We start from the raw sequence: 21,659 nt of genomic DNA, 5'->3' as shown, positions 1-21,659 counted from the left end.
ATGTGTTAAAAATTATATTTATAATGCAAGCAAATAATTTTTCACCAAATAATGGCGATCCAAACTCGAGTGATGAGGACCTAAATGAGATAATCAAGAGGATTAACGACCTCATGTGCAGTTGTTTTGGGGCACTTTATATGGTGGTAATGTATGTAAGACAAAAAGACAATTATAAACATAAAAAAAAATGAGTTAAAAATTATATTTATAATGCAAGCAAATAATTTTTCACCAAATAATGGCGATCCAAACTCGAGTGGTGAGGACCTAAATGAGATAATCAAGAGGATTAACGACCTCATGTGCAGTTGTTTTGGGACATTTTATATGGTGGTAATAGGCTTCTTATGTCGGGCCTCAAAATTTTTCTGCTCCCTTACTACCTATCCAAGAACATACAAATGTGAGCTTGAAAACTATGCCTGCTGTTTCTTAGCCCAGTTGAAATAGTAATGGCAAGCGCGATAGAGAAGCCCACCCGAAATTTTGTTTCTTTTTTAAGGAACCAGCCATAAGCTAGAACTTGTCAAGACTAATTTATCAAATGAAATCATTGCCCATCAAAGAAAGTATATATTCTATCGATTTTTGTCTAATGGGTGCTTAGATACATATATTTCAAATGTCATATTTTTTAAAATGTAAGATTGATTAAAAAAATAAATATAAATATAATAGATGATAGGTAAAATTAAATAGAAAAGTATATAAATGCAAGTGAGAGTAATAATTATTAGTATATGTATATACTTAATAAGTTAGGTGAATTTTAGATGTGTTAACAACTGTCCAATATTAGAAAAATCCATATACTATACTAATTAAAGTCAATTTTTAGTTTCAAATATGTTTGAAAAATGTAGGGAGAAGAAGAAAATTATCCTTGTAGTATCTTACCGGTAACAAGGGATACATTTCTAATATGTTAACCGCACTCAGTTCGTATGCCCTTCCATTTCTTACAACAATGTGTGTTAATTTCTATGTGGTAAATGAGTCAAAAACTACCTTTTTTTTTTTTGTTTGAATTGTGGATTATTTTCAAAAATTTATTTGGTTGCATCATCAATACAAAAATTTATTTGGTTGTATTATTAATACATTTTTTAATTACCTTTTCATCTCACATACATCGTATCAAAAAACTATTATAGTGTTTTTTTTTTCAAAAAAATATTTCAAATGTTTGGATAGCAAATTATTCCAAAAAAAAATTTCGTTTACATCATAAACACATTTTCCAATCCACCTTTTTTATATTTCCAACCACATTTTTATCTCACATACATCACATCACAAAAAGTGCTACAATAATTATTCCAAATAATTATTTGGAATAATACTCTATCCAAACAAAAGCTAATATTAATCCAAACACTTATTTTAAAACCCCATCTTTCTTGCTTTTCATAGGGTTTTATCCTGTTGTCGTCGTTGTTTGGAGATCAAGAACTTGCCATTTAAAGCATTAACAATTTTACAACATCACTCTTATAGAACCAATTGAAATGTCAACATTTGTCATAATTACTCTTTCCTACATGTTCTGATCCGTGGTAGTAACTGGAGGCGAATCCATCCAAACTCTATTATATTACAAGGTCATAGGTTCTAAGAGATAATGGTACCGAACAAATTCACAATTCACCTGTAGTCACAATGTCACGGATTCTAAGAGGTAATAATCCCGGACACGTGTCTTGATCCGTGATAATAATTGGAAGTGAATCTATCCAAACTCTATATTACAAGGTCACGGGTTCTAAAAGATAATGATCTCGAACAAGTTCACAATTTACCTGTAATCGCAAGGTCATGGGTTCTAAGAGGTAATGGTTCCGAATATGTATCCCGACTCATGGTAGTAATTGGATGAGAATCCATCCAAACTTTATATTTTAAAAAAAAATACAAAATCCTCTACAAAAATACATAATAAAAATTTGGCAAATATTTGGATAGATCCGGTCCACGGCACCACCTGTAGACCGGGTGGTTTAAAATGCAACACGTCATCAACAAGAATTGGATTCAAACGTGAAAAACTTTTTCCTCTTTGACACACTAATCGTTCAACTATCTTCTTTACCTGCTCTCCTCTCCTCTCCAAAATCCACCGATTCCTCCACTACCACCATAATCTCTTCCTCTTCCTCCTTACTCTCAGCAGATTTAGGCAGTGGCAATGGTTATTAAGACTGATCTGATTAAATAAGAACCCTTTTTCTTGTAATCATACTTCTTAAAAAGGGAAAAAAAAAGACCAAAAAATTTTCATGAACCTACAAGTTCAAAAATACTACCTTAACCACATGAATAAGAAAACAATAATATCATCATCGCTTGGCTGGCCTATAGACTTGTTTGGTGGAGCTGGCCAATTGCTAAAAAGAGTTTGATTCTGAAATTCAAAACCAAAAAAGCAACAATATCCATTGATATGATGAGTGTAAGCCAACAATCAAAACTGTATAGTGGATAAGAAGAGTCAGATGATGCCCGTCTGTTCGCTAGAGTTTGTTGGGGATAGTGAGAAATTCAAAATTTTTCTGTTTTTGTACTTTTTATTATATGTTACTTAACCTTAACCAATTTTGCATTTTCAATTATTGTATGCCCGATTTATCGTGGCATTGAAAAAGAAAAAAGCCAGCTATTATCATTCATAGCAGCCCAAATCCGTAGGAACCTAACCATATTCTCTTCACTTCCACCCCTTAGAGACAGAGAGAGCAACAAGACAGAAAAAAAGAAAAAAAGAAAAAAAGAAAACCTTGAGTATAAACGAAGATGGAAATGTAAGTGTTAAATTTCTTCAGGAAATTAAAATGTAAGATGGAGGAGCAAGTGAGCAAAATGTGGACCGCACGGTCTAGATGTGGGCGCGTAGACCAGGACTACTCAGATTTTTGCCTAAAAGTCTTGGTCTCGCATTTATCTCAAAAGTCAAAGTCTCAGACGCTTTTTGCGCAAGCTTGTTAGTACTAGTTTCCTTCGCCTAGTGGTTTTCTTTGGGAACAAGATGATAATAAGAATAATAAAATAACAATAAAATATACGCTGAAATCTAAATACAAAATACATACAACTCCGTCTATATATATAGGACCGTCCATAGGATGAGAGCTCTGTCTCTGATAGAATTGTCGAGAGAGTAACAAATAATTTAGAAACACAGTTGCGGCTCACTGGTACGCGAATATTGTGTGATAAAATCGTGAAAAAGTTGTAGAAAATCTAAATTCGAGTAGTTTCACTACTTTTCGCCTAAATCTAAACGATTGCTTTGAATTTTTCTTGCTTCTGCCAAAAATTTCTGATTTTGGGATTTGGGGTTTTATTTTCTGTATCAAAGTGTAAATGGTCTGTTAATATCGCTGCTGATTATCGATTATATTTATAACCGTAGAAAAAATTTGGAAAATTAGGGAAGAAGAGGTAGAGATATAAAGCGGTGCTTTTGCGGCTTACCTGGAACGCTTTCTTACTGCGACTATGGAGTCTACTAAAGTGATCAAGGTTTGTTGGTTCTTTTATCCTTTTTTGTTTTAAATTTATATTCTTTTGTTATGGGGTTTCCTTTACAGCTATAATTTGGTTTCTTCGGTTCTTAATTTGTTTTTTTTTGGATGGATTTTGTGGTTAATTTGTTTTTACTGATTGGGGTTTTTGATAATTATTCAGTGGATTAACTGATTATTAGGGTTTTTGATACTTGGGGAGAGTGATTGATGAAATTTTACTCACGTTCACGAATTGGGTTTGTTTCCCTGAATCATAACGGAAGGTTTCGTTTCCTCTCTTTTTTCTTCCCTCCCCTAGTGGGTTTAGAAGTCAAATCCTGAAGGGGGAGTGGTGACTGGCAATTTGTGGTGGTTAAATTCTCATTGGCTTTTGTGGATTGAGCGTTAGTAACCAATATGACGCTTGTGTTGCCGGGATATGATATATATTAGATCAGAAATAACGTTCATTGAGGCGATGCTTTTGTGCTGTTAATATATCGGATTGTGAATTTTATGTGTTGAAAGTATACTAATGTTTATACATTTACTCTGATCAGATCCTGTAAGTTGTTAATATGGTTCAGATATCTTTTTGGGTTCTGGATTATTGTGCGGGTTTAGCTCTTTAATTGATGGTTTTTCTGACCCTATATTAGAAAGGTGTATTCTTTCTGATAAGGAATGCATGACTAAACTATTTTCTGACCCTGTAGTACACCCCCTGTAATTCAGATTGAGGGAATTTTCTGAAGACCATGTAGAAGTAGATTCGTGCAATAATACTAGTAATTTTTCTTTTCGGCATTCCAAGTAACAGTTTTTGTTGGTCCTTGAGTCCTTGCTCACTATTGTTTAATCCATTTATTTGCTGCAGGTTAAGCATGGAGAAACACTAAGGCGTTTCAGTTGTCGGATTTTGAATGGGGAACTTGACCTTGATTTTAATGGGCTGAGAGAGAAGATCATTGGCCTTTTCAAGTTCACCCCTGATGCTGAACTCACTCTGACTTATGTGGATGAGGATGGTGACATAGTAACACTTGGTGACAATGAAGATCTGTGTGATGTGGTTAGGCAATCCCTGAATCCTTTGAGGGTTACTGTGAAGTTGAGTACTGAAAGCAGCGGCATGTCTTCTGCTAGAACTAGTGGAAGCTCTACACCTCTGAGATCTCCTCAAATGCAGCAGCCGTTGCAGAACCTCAGCTCTAATTCTTTGTTAAAATCTGTACCTGTGCCGATCCGTCGGATCATTGTAAAGATATGCAATGACTTGGCATCTACAGGCACTCCCTCTGCTCAAACTCTTACTGATTTGGTGCGAACTTTTTCAGAGATGGGGTTGCCCTATCTGAATCAACTATCAGATCTGGCTGCTGCTAATGTTAGTAAGCAGGATGGGGCTTCTGGATGCACCACAAATGTTCCAGCATCTTCTCAAGAAGCAGATGTTTCTGCTGCATCTGGACCTGAAAATCCATCTGCAAGAAATAAGGAGGTCTATCCTTCCATCGAATCAAAAGGTCCAGCAAATGGAAAGGAGAATGCTATCAATGGCAGTGGAGGTGTGAAGGCCTTAGCTAGAGAACTTCCTGGATTGGAGGTTCTTAAGGCTGCTCTTGAATCGGCTAATCATAAGCCACCTCATGCAACTGAGATTGATGCGGGTAAGGAGGAGGTTGATCGTCAGTCTGATGAGCTACCTTTATTTGGCAAGTTTGTGCCGTTTTCATCAACAAGTGTTCCACCCACTTCAAATACAGTTACTGGTGATAACAAGGAGGCCTCTGGCGATCCTAATGAGTTAATGGCAATGAAGCCTCTTGGTGCACTTGCTTTCCAAAGTTACCCTCCCAATGCAGTGTGGTCTAATCTGAGTTCTCACCTTAGAGACACTATTGGTGGGGCCAAGAATGTGTTGCAGACAGGTTTTGGTAGCTCTTTAGGCTCAAATGCAATTCCAATGAATGAGTGTCCATTCTCAGGAGTACCTTTGGGTAACAGCCCAGTTCTTCCTCCACAGCCTCCTCCTTGTGTTGTCCAGCCTAGAAGGAATCATGGACTGTCTGATGACTCTGGAATTTTCCATCGTGGTGTTCGATGTGATGGCTGTGGGGTGCATCCAATTACTGGCCCTCGCTTCAAGTCCAAAGTGTAAGAAAGGATGAATCTGTTTGGTTGGTTTTGCTGTAAGAAAGCATATGATTCTTATGATGCTTCCTATTTATGCAGGAAAGATGATTATGATCTTTGCAGTATCTGCTTTGCCCAAATGGGTAATGAAAGTGATTACATCAGAATGGATCGTCCTATATCCTATCGGCACCACCACCCCCATTCTTTCAGGGGATTTTATGATCTCGTATGTTTTTTAATGCTCCTGGAATTTTTTTTATTAGGTTCTACTTCTTTATGTGATGCCATTTTACCTTCATTATATTCAGCGTATTCTACTTGAATTGTTTTTCTGCTGTTGGTTCCAGAATAATCGGGTGCATGCTCCACTACAGCCACCAGTCTTCAGGTGTGGTGGGAAGGCCAGTCGGCATAAGCTAGACAGTCGTTTCATTCAGGATGTCAATATCCTTGATGGTACGATTATGGCCCCATCAACTTCATTCACCAAGATTTGGAAGATGAGGAACAATGGTTCTGTGGTGTGGCCTCAAGGAACACAGCTGGTTTGGATTGGAGGAGATAGGCTGAGTGATATATTTTCTGTTGACACAGAGGTTGGAAATGATTTGATTTTTTCTCCTTCAGTTCAATACTCCTGTTGATTTGCATTGTTAGCGTTATTTGATGTCTGTTTTGAGGACCTCATTTGGTGTATTGCTTGTCTGCATACTCTACCAGATTGCTTCTGCTGGTTTACCCGTTGAACAGGAACTTGACATTGCAGTTGATTTTGTTGCTCCTGATCGTCCGGGTCGGTACATTTCATACTGGAGGATGGCTTCTCCATCTGGTCAGAAGTTTGGCCAGCGTGTTTGGGTTCTTATCCATGTCAGTTAACATCTTTATTATAACTCTTTTCTTTTATAGTGTTATTGTTAATTCTGTTTAAGTGTGATCCATAATGGTACAACAGGTCAATGCTTCTTCGAAGGAGCTGCAGCAGGAAGGTTTTCGAGGCTTTAATCTGAATTTGCCACCTATTAACAGTGGTATATCAGGCCCTGAAATTATTAATGTTAATCCCGAGCCTTTGGTGGTGGACAGCCTGCCTCAGGTCAATAATTCTAGTGGAGGCATGCACCTGGTGGAACCAGTTGTTGATGCCTCACCAGAGAAAGAACAGGAGGTGAACTTTCCCATAAATGACTCCTTGCTGGTTGGTGGTGCTGCATCATCCCCTGTTTCAGCAGTCCCTGCCTCTTTAGGTTCCTATCCCATCGTTGATCTGTCTGAGGTTGCACCACCTGATCTCACTCCTTTACCAGCTATTATTGGGGAGACTTCTGCTCAAGATGTCAAAGAAAATGCCGCCAAGGCAGATGAGAGCTTCATTAAATATGTCAAACGGTCTGATGTGGAGGAGGCCCTCCTTAAAGAACTTGAAGACATGGGTTTTAAACAAGTTGACTTGAACAAGGAGATCCTGAGGCTCAATGGGTATAACTTGGAGAAATCAGTTGATGATCTTTGTGGCGTGTCAGGTTGGGATCCTATCCTTGAGGAGCTCCGTGAGATGGTAATTTCCACTTGGGAAGGATAATGGTTCGGATATTTAATGTTCCCTCTGTCTGAGTGTGTGTGTTTTTTTTAGTGTTTGGGCGGGGGGGGGGGGGGGGGTTTCCTTTAATATATATTTTTATTTTCTATTTTAATAGTTCATATATCTTTTTTATTTCATTTTAATTTTTTGAGTATGCACTGTTTTAGGTCAAGACATGCTTTGAACGTCAGCTTATTGGTTTGTGATATATACAAACTGTGCATGCAGGGTTTCTGTGATAAAGCAACAAACCAAAAATTGCTGCAGAAGAACAATGGAAGCATCAAGCGTGTAGTCATGGACCTTATTGCTGGAGAGAAGTGATTCTAGTCAGCTTGAGGACGAGGCATGTTATGGATAAATAAATATTGTCGTAGCGTCTCCTTTGGTGTTGTTTTGAACTTAGTTGTTTGAATATTGGTCCTTTTATTTGGTTTTCTGTGGCTCTGTAAAACCTGCTTGTTGCTGCTAATTAGTTTATATATATACATATTATGAACTACTATGAAGTGCTTCTGTTCTGGATGTTTATCTGTAACTTGTAATTATTCAAGTTTATTGTGCACTTTATCACACTATTCTTTTTGTTTTTTTTTTTAAATAGCGCGCAGGGAATATCTGTGTTAATCAAGGATCAATGAAGGGAAGTAATTTAGTGTAAAATGCTTAAATACTTGATACATGATAGGTGTTAGTAACCGTGGGACATTTGATTTTAGGCGATTTGGATACCTGCTTATTCATTCACTCATTTGGTTTGTAATTTGTCCACATGGTCAATGAATGGCTCAAGATCTTTTTTTGCACATAGTCAATGAATGGCTCAAGAAATATGGTGGATATTAAACACTTAAAAATATGCTCATGCTATCTGTATACAGGCAAGAATGAAATAACTGTAAACAAGTAAAAAGCCTTCTGAAAGCTATTGTGAATAAATACATTGGCGGTGCCAATAATTTGAAAAGAACACTCATCAATCACTTTTCTACATAATAAAAAAAATCAATAAATTGAGAATTATTTGTAGTATAGTAAAAAAATATGCCTTTAGTAAATTATAGTCGAAATTATTATCCTGATGGGTGTTGTTTCTTTTAGTAATTTTTCAAACATGCAATGTGTAGCATATTTTACCTTATCACCTTAATAACAAATTGAGACATTAACAACAATTTGTATCAATCAATTATGCACCTCAATTAGTAATGAATAAGGATGAATGTTTCCAGCTAATATAATCTGAAACATAAACCATTTGTATCACATGAACTCAGTCCTAAGGAAATGAAAAGCAAGTTGAAGCACGCATTGCTAAGATAGTCATAAGTTACAGTCCTTTGCCAGGCTCTGATAAAATGGTTAAAGAGGTTTTGTACAATCTAGTACAAGATTAATGGGCTATCCCAATCTCAGAGAAACTACAAGATGAATACAAGCACTGAACAATGACTTCCAGAAGGAGTGGCTTACTCGTTCAAGGCACTGGGATGGAAAATTGTTTTATTGGAAACAAAACCTACACATTGATCTTGATGGATGCAACAAACATCCTTTCGCATGTTTCTTTTCCCCCAGGATTATGGAAGGTAGCTTTTATGTCACAACTCAAGCAGACTCCAGGAAAAAGGAGCAATTAGGCGTTTTAACTATAACCCATGTACATCCACTACTACCTCTGCAAATCAGATTTGAACGGAAGCTTGCCCTCTGATTCAGACAAATAAATCCAATTGCTTTTCTAATGACAGATCAACAAATTTAACACCAATAGTCTATACTGAACCTCGCACACAGAATCTCGTTTCAAATGAACAGATTTAACAGCCAGAGGCAATCTACATGTGGCAAGAAAACAGCAGTGCAGCAGACAAAATAAGATCAATGCAGAAGTAGAGTAAGGAGTTCACCTTACAAAAGCACCAGGCCTAAGGTTTCATGAATATTTATCACAATCACAACTGAACAGAAACGAGTAACCTCAATTACTTATGTTAAATATAGCCCTTAATTATAAACAGGAAAACATGAAGAGCAGAACAAGAAAATCACTTTACAAAACCACCAAAACTAAGCTTTCATCAACATCTATCACAATCATAACTAACCACAAACCACTAAGCTCGCTTACTTATATTAAAAAAATTTACAGCCCTTAATTCTAAATGAAAGGCATCAACACCAGAACAAGCAAACCACGTGAATGCAACTTTCAGTTATGACCAGCAAATTGATAAATGCAAAAAAAACTGCTGGCCTCAGAATTGAAGCAATAAACAAAAGATTCAAACGATGCCTGACGCTAATCAATCAACTGCCTCTGGTCTCACAATTGAAGAAAGGAAAAAAAAAAAAGAATTCATGCTCTACCTGAACCTAGTCAGTTATACTACCTGAATTTAATCGATGGTACATGTAAATTCATACATGGAAGTAAATGGACTTCCATTCTCATCACAAAGGTCGAGTGTCCATGTAAATCTTCAGGAGCTCTAACTCATAAATCTTTAGAAGATGAAATTCTCAGAAAGCTTAGAAGCACAAACTCGTGCAAAGTTTTCAGAAAGATACTCTATTTTGCTTTGCAATTCAAGTTTCAGAATCACTTTTTCTTGTGCTGTTCTGCTTTTCTGCACAGTTTTCCACAATGCACAAACAAGAGGAGGGAAGAAAAAAAAAGTTAAGAAGAAAGTTGTCACTGTACTAAATCTACTGGCTTAATCTCTCCATAAAAGGATCGATTTGAGTCCCTGTTTGTTAAATATCCTACCAAAAATCATTGCAGGAACATGTCCCCCCTGCAAAATGGTGGAAACGGTTCCTGTCCCTAATGACAAGTACTCTATCGAAAACTGTTGATATCAATTTTGCTGCATTATGACAATCTGTACATATCCTAAGATTCTTGGATATTCTAATCGTAGCCCCAGGAGTAGTTTTAAGAAGGCCAAAAGCAATGGCCAGCTTTTCGCTATGGTGAGATATGGAAGCTTCCTTACCATCTTCCTCTGCATCTAACCTCCCCTCAGCCGTGTTTGGAACATACCCTGCCAATTTTATCCGCTTCATGATGTGATCTATTGCCGTGTAAATATCCTCTAAATCAGGATGTAAACTGTCTTCAGCCAAAAACTCGTGAATGACCCCATCTAGTTCAATCAAGCTACATCCAGGACTTTTCTTTACTCCAATTTCTTTCATCTGACTCCTTACCCTTAAAGCATCTTCCAATCTACCAACTGAAGCATAGACATTGGAAAGAAGTATGTAATCACCAGCATGCGCAGGCTCCAATCTCACAACTTGCTTCAGTGATTCCTCAGCAATTTCAACATTCTTATGAAATCTACATGAAGCCAACAATGTCCTCCATACTACAGCATTGGGCTTGGTAGTCATGCTTTTGATAAAGTTGTAGGCTTCTTCAATCCTTCCTGCCCGACCAAGAATATCAACCATGCAACCACAGTGTTCAATCCTCGGTTCAAAGCCAAAATCTCTAGTCATACTTGTAAAGAAAGCCCAACCCTGATCAACTAAGCCTGCATGACTACAGGCACACAGAACACCAATGAATGTGACATCATTTGGTGCAATGTTCTGTTGCTGCATCAAACTGTAGTACTCCAGAGCCCTTACCCCTTGTCCATTACTAGCAAGACCTTGAATTAGCGCTGTCCATGACAATACATTTGTTGAAGGCATCTCTTGGAACACTTCAACTGCACTATCAACACAACCACACTTGGCATAGAAATCCACTAATGCAGTCCCAAGAGTGACAGTGAGCTTCCACTTCTTTTTCTTAATATAGGAATGTACCCATTTTCCAGTTTCTAAAGCTCCAAGAAGAGCACAGGACGAAAGCACAGTAACCATAGTAACCTCATTTGGTTCCACATTGGCCTTTTGCATCTCATGGAACAGAGAAAGTGCATCCTTGCCTCGATTTGCCTGGCTATAGCCAGCAATCATGGCACTCCATGCGACAACATCCTTTCGAGGCATCCTATCAAATAATCTCCTGGCTGCATCCACACAACCGCACTTTGCGTACATGTCAAAAAGTGAGGTAACTAAATTAGCATTTCCCATTAGTCCATTTACTTCTACATAGTCATCTATCCACTGTCCCAATTCCAAGTCCCCCAACTTCCTGCAGGCAGTCAAAACGCTAATCAGTGTAACCCCATCAAACTGAACTTCCATATCCAACATTTCCCTAAACAACCGTGTAACTTCTTCCCAGAATCCACTTTTAACATACCCAGAAAACATCGAATTCCACGTGATCGTGCTTCTCTCACTCATACCATCAAACACCCGACGCGCAAGCACCATCTCACCGCAACTGGCATACATATAAACCAACGCATTGTTGACAAGCTCTTCATGCTTGCAACTCCACTGACATTTGAAAATCTGGGCATGAATCTGTTGACCTTCCATCAAAGCTTTAAGCCTGGAACAGGCCTTCAAGACACTAGAGAAACTAAATTTATCAGGTTTCACTAAGTGTTCGATCATTTGCCTGAAAAAAAGGATGGCCTCATTAGAAGATTGTTTCAACGTCAAGCCCCTGATCATGGCATTGTAGGCCGCTGAGTCGGGTTTTTCGAGATCATGAAAGATGTTAAGCGCATAGTTGATAGAGGGATTTGGGAGGAGAAGTGCGGCTGATTCTAGAAGGGGATTGGCTACATTTGGGTTGTGAAGGAGGCGGGTCTTGATCAGGTGGGCATGGACTTGGTTGAGATCCCTAGTAGTCCTGCATTTTTCAAGAATTAAGGTTTTGGGATTGTCTGGAACTTGTAAAATGGTGGTAGTTTTGGTAGTTATGGTTCTGGCGGGAAAATCTGAAAGTGTAAAGCCCATTGGTTTTTTTTTTTTTTTTTTTGGTTAATTGGGGTTGGAAAGTTGGAAATTGTACAAATCTCTACGTGAGAGTTTTGGCAATGGAGTGGAGGGTTCGATTGATATATTCAGACAGTAGGCTCTAAATGCAAGAGGATGTCAACTTATTAAAGCTCCTTTTTCCTTCACTTTTATGGCCTACGTAGTAATACAAAGTTTGCTGTAAAAGGTTTTCTAGCTTTCTTTCAGGTTTCTCAAAAGTGCTTTCTTTCAGGCTGATTTCCACAAAACTGTTAAGGGGCAATCACCTCTTGTGTTCCAAAATCCAGCTTGTGTTTTAGTTTTCTGCTATTTCATTTAAGCCTAATTTTCACAATAAAACTTGGGCACTTTATTGAATGGTTTAGCACTTCGTAAGATGCATTGAATAATATGATAATTGAAAGAACAAGAAGTACTTAAAAAACATATGTTTCATTTTTTTTTTATATTAATAGATAGATTATTCAGGCAGAATTGCAACACAGATTAACCTCGAATCAAACTTGATTAGTGTTTAAGTTTCGTTCACTGACTAATTAAGTTAACTATGAGTACAATTTTGTATTCGGCAAAATATCAAACTTAGATTAAAGTTTGACTCAATTAATATAAAATTTGAAATTTATATATAAAACCTTCAAATTACTTGAACTCAATTCGAATCCAGTCAACCAACTGGTACGCACTTGAAGCCTATGTTCAAAGATTCTGAATGTTGCCCAAAAATTTGCTCTATATAAAACTTATATCTCCAATAAAAATATTACTCCATATAACTGTATTTTCTTTTTTTTTTTGAGGGTTATAAATGTTTTTTTGTCAATATATGGCTCCGTTTAAATTAGCTATTTTTTGAAATATTTTTGAAAAATTTTACTTTAATAGAGTTTTTAAAGTATATTTTGAGATATTTTTAGAAAATATTTTAAAATATTTAAGAGTAGTAGAATTTTTAAAATATTTTTTAAGATATTTTTTAAATATTAAAAAAAGTTAGACTACTATTTAGGGAATCAGCCAATACTACTATTTTAAAATGACTCAATACTCGCACCCACACTGAGCAATTTGTGGTCTCAGAAACCACACGCCTTCTTCCCTTCCGCCTCCATGGCTCCATCTTATTCAAACGCCTCAATCTGCCAACTTTTCACCATAAGAATCATCGCTTCAGCAACTATAATAAGCAGCAGGTGAAGCGGATGAACCCATGAGCCCTTTCATCAGCATCATATCAAGAAATGGTTATTAAGCCCCTCAATTGCCAGTGTCTTCCAAATCTCATCCACCTCAAGAATATCGATCTTTTTAGGCAATTTCCCCATCTGGGTTCTCGTTATTTCTCGTCAAAATTAAATCTTTCTCCAGCATTATCGGAAAGGCAGCCACATCATCCAAGCTTGGTGTTCACAATTTGTGATATTTTGTCCAATAAGTCCTTGCCATGGCAGAAAAGCTCTCAGCTCAAGGCTTTGAGCCCCAAAATCAAGCCCCATCACGTGGCTAAGATTATAGATAATTACAAAATAAGCAGTGAGTCTGTGTTGCAATTCTTTTACTGGGTTTCTAAGAGGCAATTCTACAAACACGATGTGAACTGTTATGTGGCAATGTTGAATAGGCTTCTTTTTGATAAAAGTTTTGCGCCTGCTGATCATGTTAGGATTTTGATGATTAAAGCTTGCAGGAATGAGGAAGAGATGAAATGGGTTTTGGGATTTTTGAATGAAATCAGCAAAGAGGGTTTTCCGTATAGTTTGTATAGTTTTAATACTTTGTTGATTCAGTTAGGTAAGTTTGATATGGTTGAGGCAGCTCAAAATGTGTATAATGAAATTTTGAGTAGTGAAATTGTACCAAGTCTATTGACTTTTAATACTATGATTAATATTTTTTGTAAGAAGGGAAAAGTTCAGGAGGCAGAGTTGGTTTTGTGTAGGATTTATCAGTGTGAATTTTCCCCTGATGTATTCACTTATACGTCTTTGATTCTTGGCCACTGTCGGAATAGGAAGTTGGACAAGGCGTATGAGGTTTTTGATAGGATGTTAAAGGATGGAATTGATCCGAATTCGGTTACTTATTCGACCCTAATTAATGGGCTCTGCGACGAGGGGAGGGTTGATGAGGCATTGGACATGCTTGACGAAATGATTGAGAAAGGTGTTGAACCTACTGTATACACGTATACAGTTCCCCTTAATACATTATGTGATGTTGGACGTGCCAAGGACGCTATTGGTCTTATGTCTACCATGATGAAAAGGGGTTGTAAGCCGAATGCACAAAATTATACAGCCCTTATTAGTGGGTTGGCTGTAGTTGGTCAACTTGAGTTGGCAATAGGATTCTACCACAGGATGCTGAAGGAAGGCCTGGTCCCAACCGTGGTCACTTATAATGCACTGATCAGTGGATTCTGTGAAGCAGGCAAACTGGAAACTGCTTTAAATATTTTTCGCTGGTTGGAGGGACATGGTTATTCACCAAATACAGAGACCTTCAATGCAGCTATAAAGGGATTTTGTATGGTCGGAAATATGGAGAGATCAATGGTCCTATTTCAACAGATGTTGAGGGTCGGTCCACCTCCAAAGAGAGTAACATACAATACTTTGATTAATGGATATCTCCAACAGCATTCCCTGAACAATGCTCTGAGGTTGTTTGATATTATGAAAGGGAATGGATGTCAGCCAGATGAATGGACTTATGCGATTCTTGTTTCTGGGTTGTGCAAAGGGCGAAAGTTTGACTTAGCTTCAAGTCTTTTCGAGGATATGATTAGGCAAGATTTGAGTCCAAACCAAGTTAACTACACCACTTTGATAGATGGCCTTTGTAAAGATGGGAAAGTAGATGCTGCATTGGCTTTGTTGAAAAGGATGCAGGACAGTGGTTGTAATCCGGCCATTGAAACTTATAATGCAGTTTTAAATGGCTTGTCTAAGAGGGGTATGCTCTCTGAAGCAAAAAAACTCCATGATAAACTGCTCGAAAGTGGGCTATTGCCCAATGTAATTACCTACTCAACATTAATTGATGGACTCTGCAAAAGACGGAGGACAGACCTTGCTTTAAAGATATTTCATGAAATGGGAAAAAGAGATTGCTTGCCAAATTTGTACACTTACAGTTCGCTCATCCATGGCTTATGCTTGGCAGGTCAGAATGATGAGGCTGAATTATTGCTTAGGGAAATGGAGAGAAAAGGATTGGCACCTGACGTGGTGATTTATACGTCAATAATTGATGGGTTTGTAAGGGTGGGTAGGCTAAATCATGCATTTTTGCTTCTTTTCCAGATGATTAGTGCAGGCTACCAGCCAAATTATGGAACCTACAATGTGCTGGTCAAAGGTTTACAAAAGGAGTGCCAGTTACTTGAGGAAAAAGTTGCAACCCAACATCAAACAGTTTGCACACGTAGTTCAGTTGAGAAAGATTTGAGAATTGAAAATTTGTATAGTCTCTTGGATAGGATGTCAGAATATGGGTGCGAACCTGGTCTCAGCACATATACTACCTTAGTTGTTGGACTATGTAGAGAAGGCAAAAGTTATGAGGCAGAACATTTGGTTAAACATATGAAAGGGAAAGGCTTGACTCCTAACAGTGCAATACTTTGCTCTCTCATAGGCTCTTATTGCAGGAACTTGAGAGTTAATTCTGCTCTAGATATATTTAACTCACTGATCATCAGTGGTTTTGAGCCCCCTCTATCAATTTACAGAGCACTTATCTGCACTTTATGCAAACTAAGCCGGGCTAAAGAGGCTGAGGCTTTATTTGAAAGCATGCTTGAGAAACAATGGAACAATGATGAGATTGTCTGGTCCATATTAATAGATGGGCTAATCAAGGAGGGGGAAGCAGACACTTCCATGAAGTTTCTTCATGCAATGGATGTCAAGAATTGCACTTTTTCTTACCAGACACGTACAAGTTTAGCAAGAGAGTTGTCCAAATTAGGCAGGCCGGTGGATAAAAAGTCAGAGTGCTGAAGAAGTGGGCATTTTTGGAGATAAAAAAGTGAGTGAAATAGAGTAGATTTGCTGCACGAAGCCAAGTGGATCAAGGTTGTGGATTGTGTTTCAACCACTTCCCAGGGGAAATATTTGAATGATTGACCACCACAGGCTGCGCGTTTTCCTCCAGGAATATGAATGTCAGCTGTGGCTTCTGAAGAAAAAGGTTAAAAGTAAGTGAATGATGCTATTTTATCTATTATATTGCCTGGTGATTATGCTATTAGAGCTCTAAAAGGATTTCTGAAAGTTATATGTATTTTCTACATATCTGATCCTCACATTTTCTTCTTCGGTGGTTAACAAAAAGTCAAAACTTTAAAAAACTTGAGACTTTCAAAAGATTTGGCAAGAATAGAGTTCATTGAGCTAACTTCATTGTTTGAACATTTATTTTATGCTGATAGTTAGATTTTCTTATACTCTTTCATTTTCATATTCATATCATACTGTAATTGATATATACATTTAAAGTTCCATTACTGATGCTTGAATCCTGAATGAGCTGCTACATGTCAGATTGATGTTGGTGGGAAGAAAAAGGTTTGCTAGTCCACTAAATGTAGTCCAAGTGGGAACTTTGTCAATTTATAGTCAATGACTGCTCCTCCTGTTATAAATACGTGGTGATAGCAAGAAGACGGCTCACTTTTTGAGTTTATTAAATTGCAGGGTATCAATGCTTTCCCATTTTCCTCGGGAATATGATGTGGTCAACCTGAATTGTCAGATACTGATGCTACTGCCAGCCAGGAATGTGTTTCAGAAAGGCTTGGCAGTCTTCAGGAGTTCAGGTTGAAATCTTGTTCTATGCACCATTAACAAGTATCCATTCTCTCAATTACATCTAAGAATTGACTCACCCTATGTTCAATAGCTTCACTGCTGTCTGGTCCAGTCAAGAAAGAACTTTAGGGTTATTTCCTATGATCATATTTTTTGGCAGTGGCTATGGGAAAAAATCTAAGGACAATTTATTTGGCTGACATAGCTGTCAGATAAAAAGTAAGATCTGCAGGTAATCTCTGTTTCTGTGCCTGGAGGTAAGAAGATTGCAAGCTGTGCACCTATGGAAAAATTGTGGTATGAAAATGATAAGGAATAAAATTATGCCGAACCTGTTGCTACCCATTTTATTTCATGGGATATATGACCAAATACGTATCTTTATCAGAGTCCTGATTGTCATTATTTAGGGGGTTGGGGGGGGGGGAGATGGGGGTTGGGAAGGGTGGGCGGGAGTCAATATCAAAATGTGGTGGTTTTTGAAAGAAGTTCCCAAATGGTGAGTTTTGAAAAAATGTATTCGAAATATGTATTTTCTTAAAAAAATGAATTCACTGGATGTTTTGTTTAAGAAATAAATGCTAGACAATAAAGAACGCATTCTGTCAATGCATCTTTTATAGAAACATTCATTTAGTGAATGCGTTTTTCACCTTCTGGGAATTTTTTTTTTCTTTCAAAAAGTCCCACTTTTCTGGAATTTACTCATTGGCAGGGGGAAATGGGATGGGAAGGGGAAGGAAGGCAAGGTTGCGATTATGGGGAGGGTTTTTTATTTTGATTTCATTGTATTAACTGCTGTAAACTTCATTTTTCAACTGATGTCACCATGCACCACCATACTCTGGTGAATCCTCTATCACGAACATTGGCCTTTAGGTTGGGATGAGGTACCTGGGTAGACAGCAGTCTCATTCACTATGTGAATTTAGAGCATGGTGCCATCATGGCCCCCTTTACCAGGTTTTGGTGGATGATGAATGGCAGTTCTGTTGTGTGGCCGCTTCTTCCTCATCACCCTGGCGAATATAACTTAATAAACTAAGTGATACATTTTGTGTTGAGGAAGAGGTGGACAGTGAAATGGCGGTTACTCGTCTTGTTCAATTTTCCTCCTCTTTCTTCAGTTTCTTTTGTCTGCATCCTTTCCCAGATTGCTGATTGTTGGCTTTGCATTTCATCATCTGATTTTGTGCAGTTCAATAACAAAGCTTATTTTCTCCAATTGCGCCAGATTACTTCCACCGCCACCTGTATGCTTGTGGACCCAGAGCTTTTTCATTTGCTGTTGATTTTATTGCTCCTTCCAGGTGAAGCAGGTTCTATTCTGTTGGTTTTCTTTCTTATTATGATATAATACTATGATTAGTTACCTTCTGATTTAGTATTTGGTTTCTGCTTGATTTAGAACCCGCATTCAGTTGTATGAGAATAAAATTCTTGTCAATCATTATCAGATTTTTTTTGGCTCTTATTTATCTTTCTTCTCAATTCTACATGTTCACACCTGGTTTTTTTCTCTCAGATATAGTTTTTGAAAGCCAGAATATGTTTTATTTTCATTTTTTTTTAATATGATAACAAGCTTATTTCTTTTGTAGCATGAAATTTCTGACTGCTGGTGCTATTGCACTTGAAACTTTAAGCAAACACACACAGGCAGACAGACAAAATTGTGGTATCAGCCATCTGGCTTTTTGTCTACTATTTCTTGGAGATGATTTTAAGTATCTTTCAAGAGATTGGAAGATTCTGTCAGATGGTCTGTTATAACCAACTGCTTTCACTTTCAAGAAGCAAAAGCATATCAAATCCCATCCTCTTCTTTGTGCTAATTGGAAGTAGTAGCTTTACGAATACAAGCAGAAAGCATGGTTTGATTTATGCTTTCCTATTGTATGCTGTTAGTTTACAGTTGTTTGGTGGTACAATTTTGTATTTTTGGGGTTCAACATCCTGTCTTGTGCTCTGAATAAAGTTTCTGTTTGACATGGCTTGTATCTGTGATTTTATGGGGTACTTATGTTAAGGCTATATGGCTTAAAGTGGTCCATTTGGATGGAGTATATAGATTGAATATTGTAATTGAACCAAGAAGAACTTGATTTTATTTATTCTCCAGATTTTTTTCTTGATTTGTTGCTTTGTTCAGTTATTAATTGATGCAAACGACACTAACTGAAAAGCAATTTTTCCTGCATCACCTTTTTAATTTAAAATTTCTATATTTACCTTCTATTTGGTGTTTTTATTTCTTAGTGTACTGTTTTCTTCTCCAGGTATGATTGATATTGCAAATTCAGTTGCCAGAATGCATTTTATGACGCAAGATGAGTCAGATCACAGGTAATAGTCTGGTAACTGAATGCATCATTGAACTCCTTGCTTTTTGATATTGTTGCTCATCCTCATATTCGTCTGCTTTCTATAGGTCCTGCATGTTTTTGCAAGTGTTCCATCCTCTTTGAGCATTTCTTTTCTAAAATATTTTTTTCCACTAGTCATTCCATTCTGTCTACAGCAGCTGTGCTACATTTTTCCTCTCATCTCTCTGAAAGAAGCAAAACTACAAGTTTCTTTTCTATTGCTGAACTATTTGGCTGAACATAGTTCACTATGCAAGGATAAATAAGATTTTTGGGGTTGTCCCCTGTTTACTACTGCCAGCGTGCTATAAAGTTCTTGCGGAGTTAATTATTTTGGTTTTTAGCTTTTATCAGTTTTTTCACCTTCTTCTGAGAGTAGACTTTGAAAAATTGACTTTTGTTATGGCAGAAAGTTTATATTTTTTACACATTTGCACAGTAAAAATTCTAGTTGGATTTTGATCTCCTTACTCACTACGTATTCTTTCTTTGGAAAAGGTTTGATTATGTATTACCAATGTACATCTTAGCTATGTAAGGTGACTAACTCAGACTAGTCAGAATAAGATTGAATTGGATAAAAAGATGGCTAATTTGGAGGAATATTTCCATCTCTTTATTGTGTTAATATCAGCCTATGGCCCCTCTAGGTGGCTACATTCCTCCTGCAGTCTATGGTATTCCTGTCTGCATGAGTTGAGTGCTTCATCCATGGTCCACGCCTCCTTGGATACTACGCCTTCCCTTTCATGTCCTCTACCACCAGAAGCCCAGGGGCCAGGTTATTCCTCAATTCTTTTTTAAGTCTCTGGTTTTCTACTAATTATATGTTTATCAGAAATAATTTGATGGTTGTTGCTAAAAGATGTTTTCTGGTTAGAGAATGGTAGGCAGGCATGCACTTAGGACCAATATTGAACCATGGTTATAGAGGTTAGGAGATTGGATGGCTTTCATGAAGGATTCACCTTTTACCGTTTATGCTATCAGATTGCCAATTGTCCTTCAGTTGCATATCTCAGTTGATCTTGATACTTATCAGTTGCTTATCCTACCATATTCTGTTACTCTTTCTCAGATTTCTGCTCCATATGTCACAGACAACGGTAATGAGGAGCTCTCCAAGATCTTGTGGAGATGGGATTTCGACCTAATCGATTCGAGTAGATTGATGCAGTATGCCTCAAGAGATTTAAGTTGATGAGTTTTGTGTTTATCTAAGTTGAGATCCTTCATCTACATCTGTATCTGCATCTCGCATTATATGGTTACTGTTAGTAGAAGGGTTCACCAAGCAGCTTCTAGTCTTGATTCTTTATTCCTAATTTGAACTTCCAATTTCAGTGGAATGGCTTTTGGAGTTTGTGGATTTTTCGACTATCCATGCAATTAAATTGAGTACTGATAAGAATGTGTTCCATGTAAGGCAAGAGGACAAGTCATGATTTAACTAATTATCGTCTTCTAGAGTAGTTAATTTTTTTTTTACCATATATTGCCATATATTGTCTTTTGGAGTTCGTCCTTTTTTGTTTATATTTATGCAATTAAACTAATAATAAAAAAGAAGTCCAGTTCGATTTAAAATAATATATTAAAGATTATGTACTACATTAATGTGGTCTGCCTGAGTAATTTTTATTTTTTTTATCTCTTTTAGTTGTAAATAATCAGTCAATGAATTATTTTGCCATGTATGGTTTTGTTTACCATATCTCTTTACTTTTTTCTAAATTCACGTACTCCAAATTTATTTTCTAAGAAAAAGGTTCCACGAATAAACAGAAATTTTTTCAGAGAAAAAAAAAACATATAGGATTCCTCGTGACCATTTTCGTGATAAGGTGGACACAAGTTCAGTTTCTTCAGATCTTTTACACTTTTTTTTTTTTTTTAAATAACTGGGAACTGGACTTTTTACTGAACGAGAAGCCTTTCTAGTTCTGGTAAGTTACAAATTAGCATCTCTCTGTCTTTTACTTTACGACAGAATAAAATCTACAGTCAATTTCTGGTTTCGTGATTTGATGTCATTAAATGTTCAGGAAAATATTGTGCATAATGATCCATAATTTCCACAGCTATGGTGAAAAAATAACGTGAATTAGGTGTCTGTACTGGTTAAGTAAAAATAAATGTTCTTCTTGACCCCTGATCAAATGGAAGGTAAGGTTATACTAGCTTATAACATGGCTTGTATAGAAGTGACTAATGCCTACCTGCATTAATTTGAAGTTTGCTACTCAGAAATGCCATTCTGAATCAGCAACAACTATGTGAAAGAAGACTGTTTCAATTGAAGAGATGTTCAGTAGTTTAGGATAAATTCTTCATGATAATTTACAGGGCATATTCT

The 21,659-nt window shown here is 37.1% G+C and overlaps 3 protein-coding genes across 8 annotated transcripts; 2 read left to right on the top strand and 1 right to left on the bottom strand.

The window, feature by feature from the left end:
• The first annotated feature begins 3,124 nt into the window (after positions 1 to 3,124).
• Positions 3,125 to 7,800, top strand: LOC113767802 (protein NBR1 homolog). Of its 2 annotated transcripts, XM_027312000.1 has the most exons (8): positions 3,140 to 3,194; positions 3,432 to 3,522; positions 4,384 to 5,663; positions 5,742 to 5,871; positions 5,993 to 6,241; positions 6,366 to 6,515; positions 6,601 to 7,203; positions 7,456 to 7,800. In XM_027312000.1, the coding sequence occupies exons 2-8, from the start codon at positions 3,499 to 3,501 to the stop codon at positions 7,549 to 7,551; spliced, it is 2,532 nt and encodes an 843-aa protein (XP_027167801.1). In that variant the 5' UTR covers positions 3,140 to 3,194; positions 3,432 to 3,498; the 3' UTR covers positions 7,552 to 7,800. The 2 variants fall into 2 exon arrangements, with proteins under 2 accessions (XP_027167802.1, XP_027167801.1); XM_027312001.1 differs by having other exon boundaries at positions 3,125 to 3,522; positions 6,601 to 7,168; positions 7,456 to 7,548.
• Positions 7,801 to 9,875: 2,075 nt separating this feature from the next.
• Positions 9,876 to 12,102, bottom strand: LOC113768940 (pentatricopeptide repeat-containing protein At1g08070, chloroplastic-like). The gene has a single exon (XM_027313440.1). It carries the CDS (start codon positions 12,100 to 12,102, stop codon positions 9,994 to 9,996), a length of 2,109 nt encoding a protein of 702 aa, XP_027169241.1. The 3' UTR covers positions 9,876 to 9,993.
• A 1,103-nt stretch (positions 12,103 to 13,205) lies between these two features.
• Positions 13,206 to 20,674, top strand: LOC113769585 (pentatricopeptide repeat-containing protein At5g65560-like). 5 transcript variants are annotated; one of them, XM_027314083.1, is made up of 6 exons: positions 13,206 to 16,324; positions 16,824 to 16,945; positions 18,172 to 18,247; positions 19,217 to 19,283; positions 19,954 to 20,084; positions 20,382 to 20,674. In XM_027314083.1, exon 1 carries the CDS (start codon positions 13,365 to 13,367, stop codon positions 16,125 to 16,127), a length of 2,763 nt encoding a protein of 920 aa, XP_027169884.1. In that variant the 5' UTR covers positions 13,206 to 13,364; the 3' UTR covers positions 16,128 to 16,324; positions 16,824 to 16,945; positions 18,172 to 18,247; positions 19,217 to 19,283; positions 19,954 to 20,084; positions 20,382 to 20,674. The 5 variants fall into 5 exon arrangements, with proteins under 5 accessions (XP_027169884.1, XP_027169885.1, XP_027169887.1 ...); XM_027314084.1 differs by having other exon boundaries at positions 18,172 to 18,256; XM_027314086.1 differs by having other exon boundaries at positions 18,136 to 18,247; positions 20,404 to 20,674.
• Positions 20,675 to 21,659: the final 985 nt, after the last annotated feature.

This window comes from Coffea eugenioides, chromosome 4, assembly GCF_003713205.1.
Source record: "Coffea eugenioides isolate CCC68of chromosome 4, Ceug_1.0, whole genome shotgun sequence".
NCBI classification, from domain to species: domain Eukaryota; kingdom Viridiplantae; phylum Streptophyta; class Magnoliopsida; order Gentianales; family Rubiaceae; genus Coffea; species Coffea eugenioides.
Note: the sequence above shows the minus strand (reverse complement) of the source record. Positions and strands in the feature narration are given on the sequence as shown.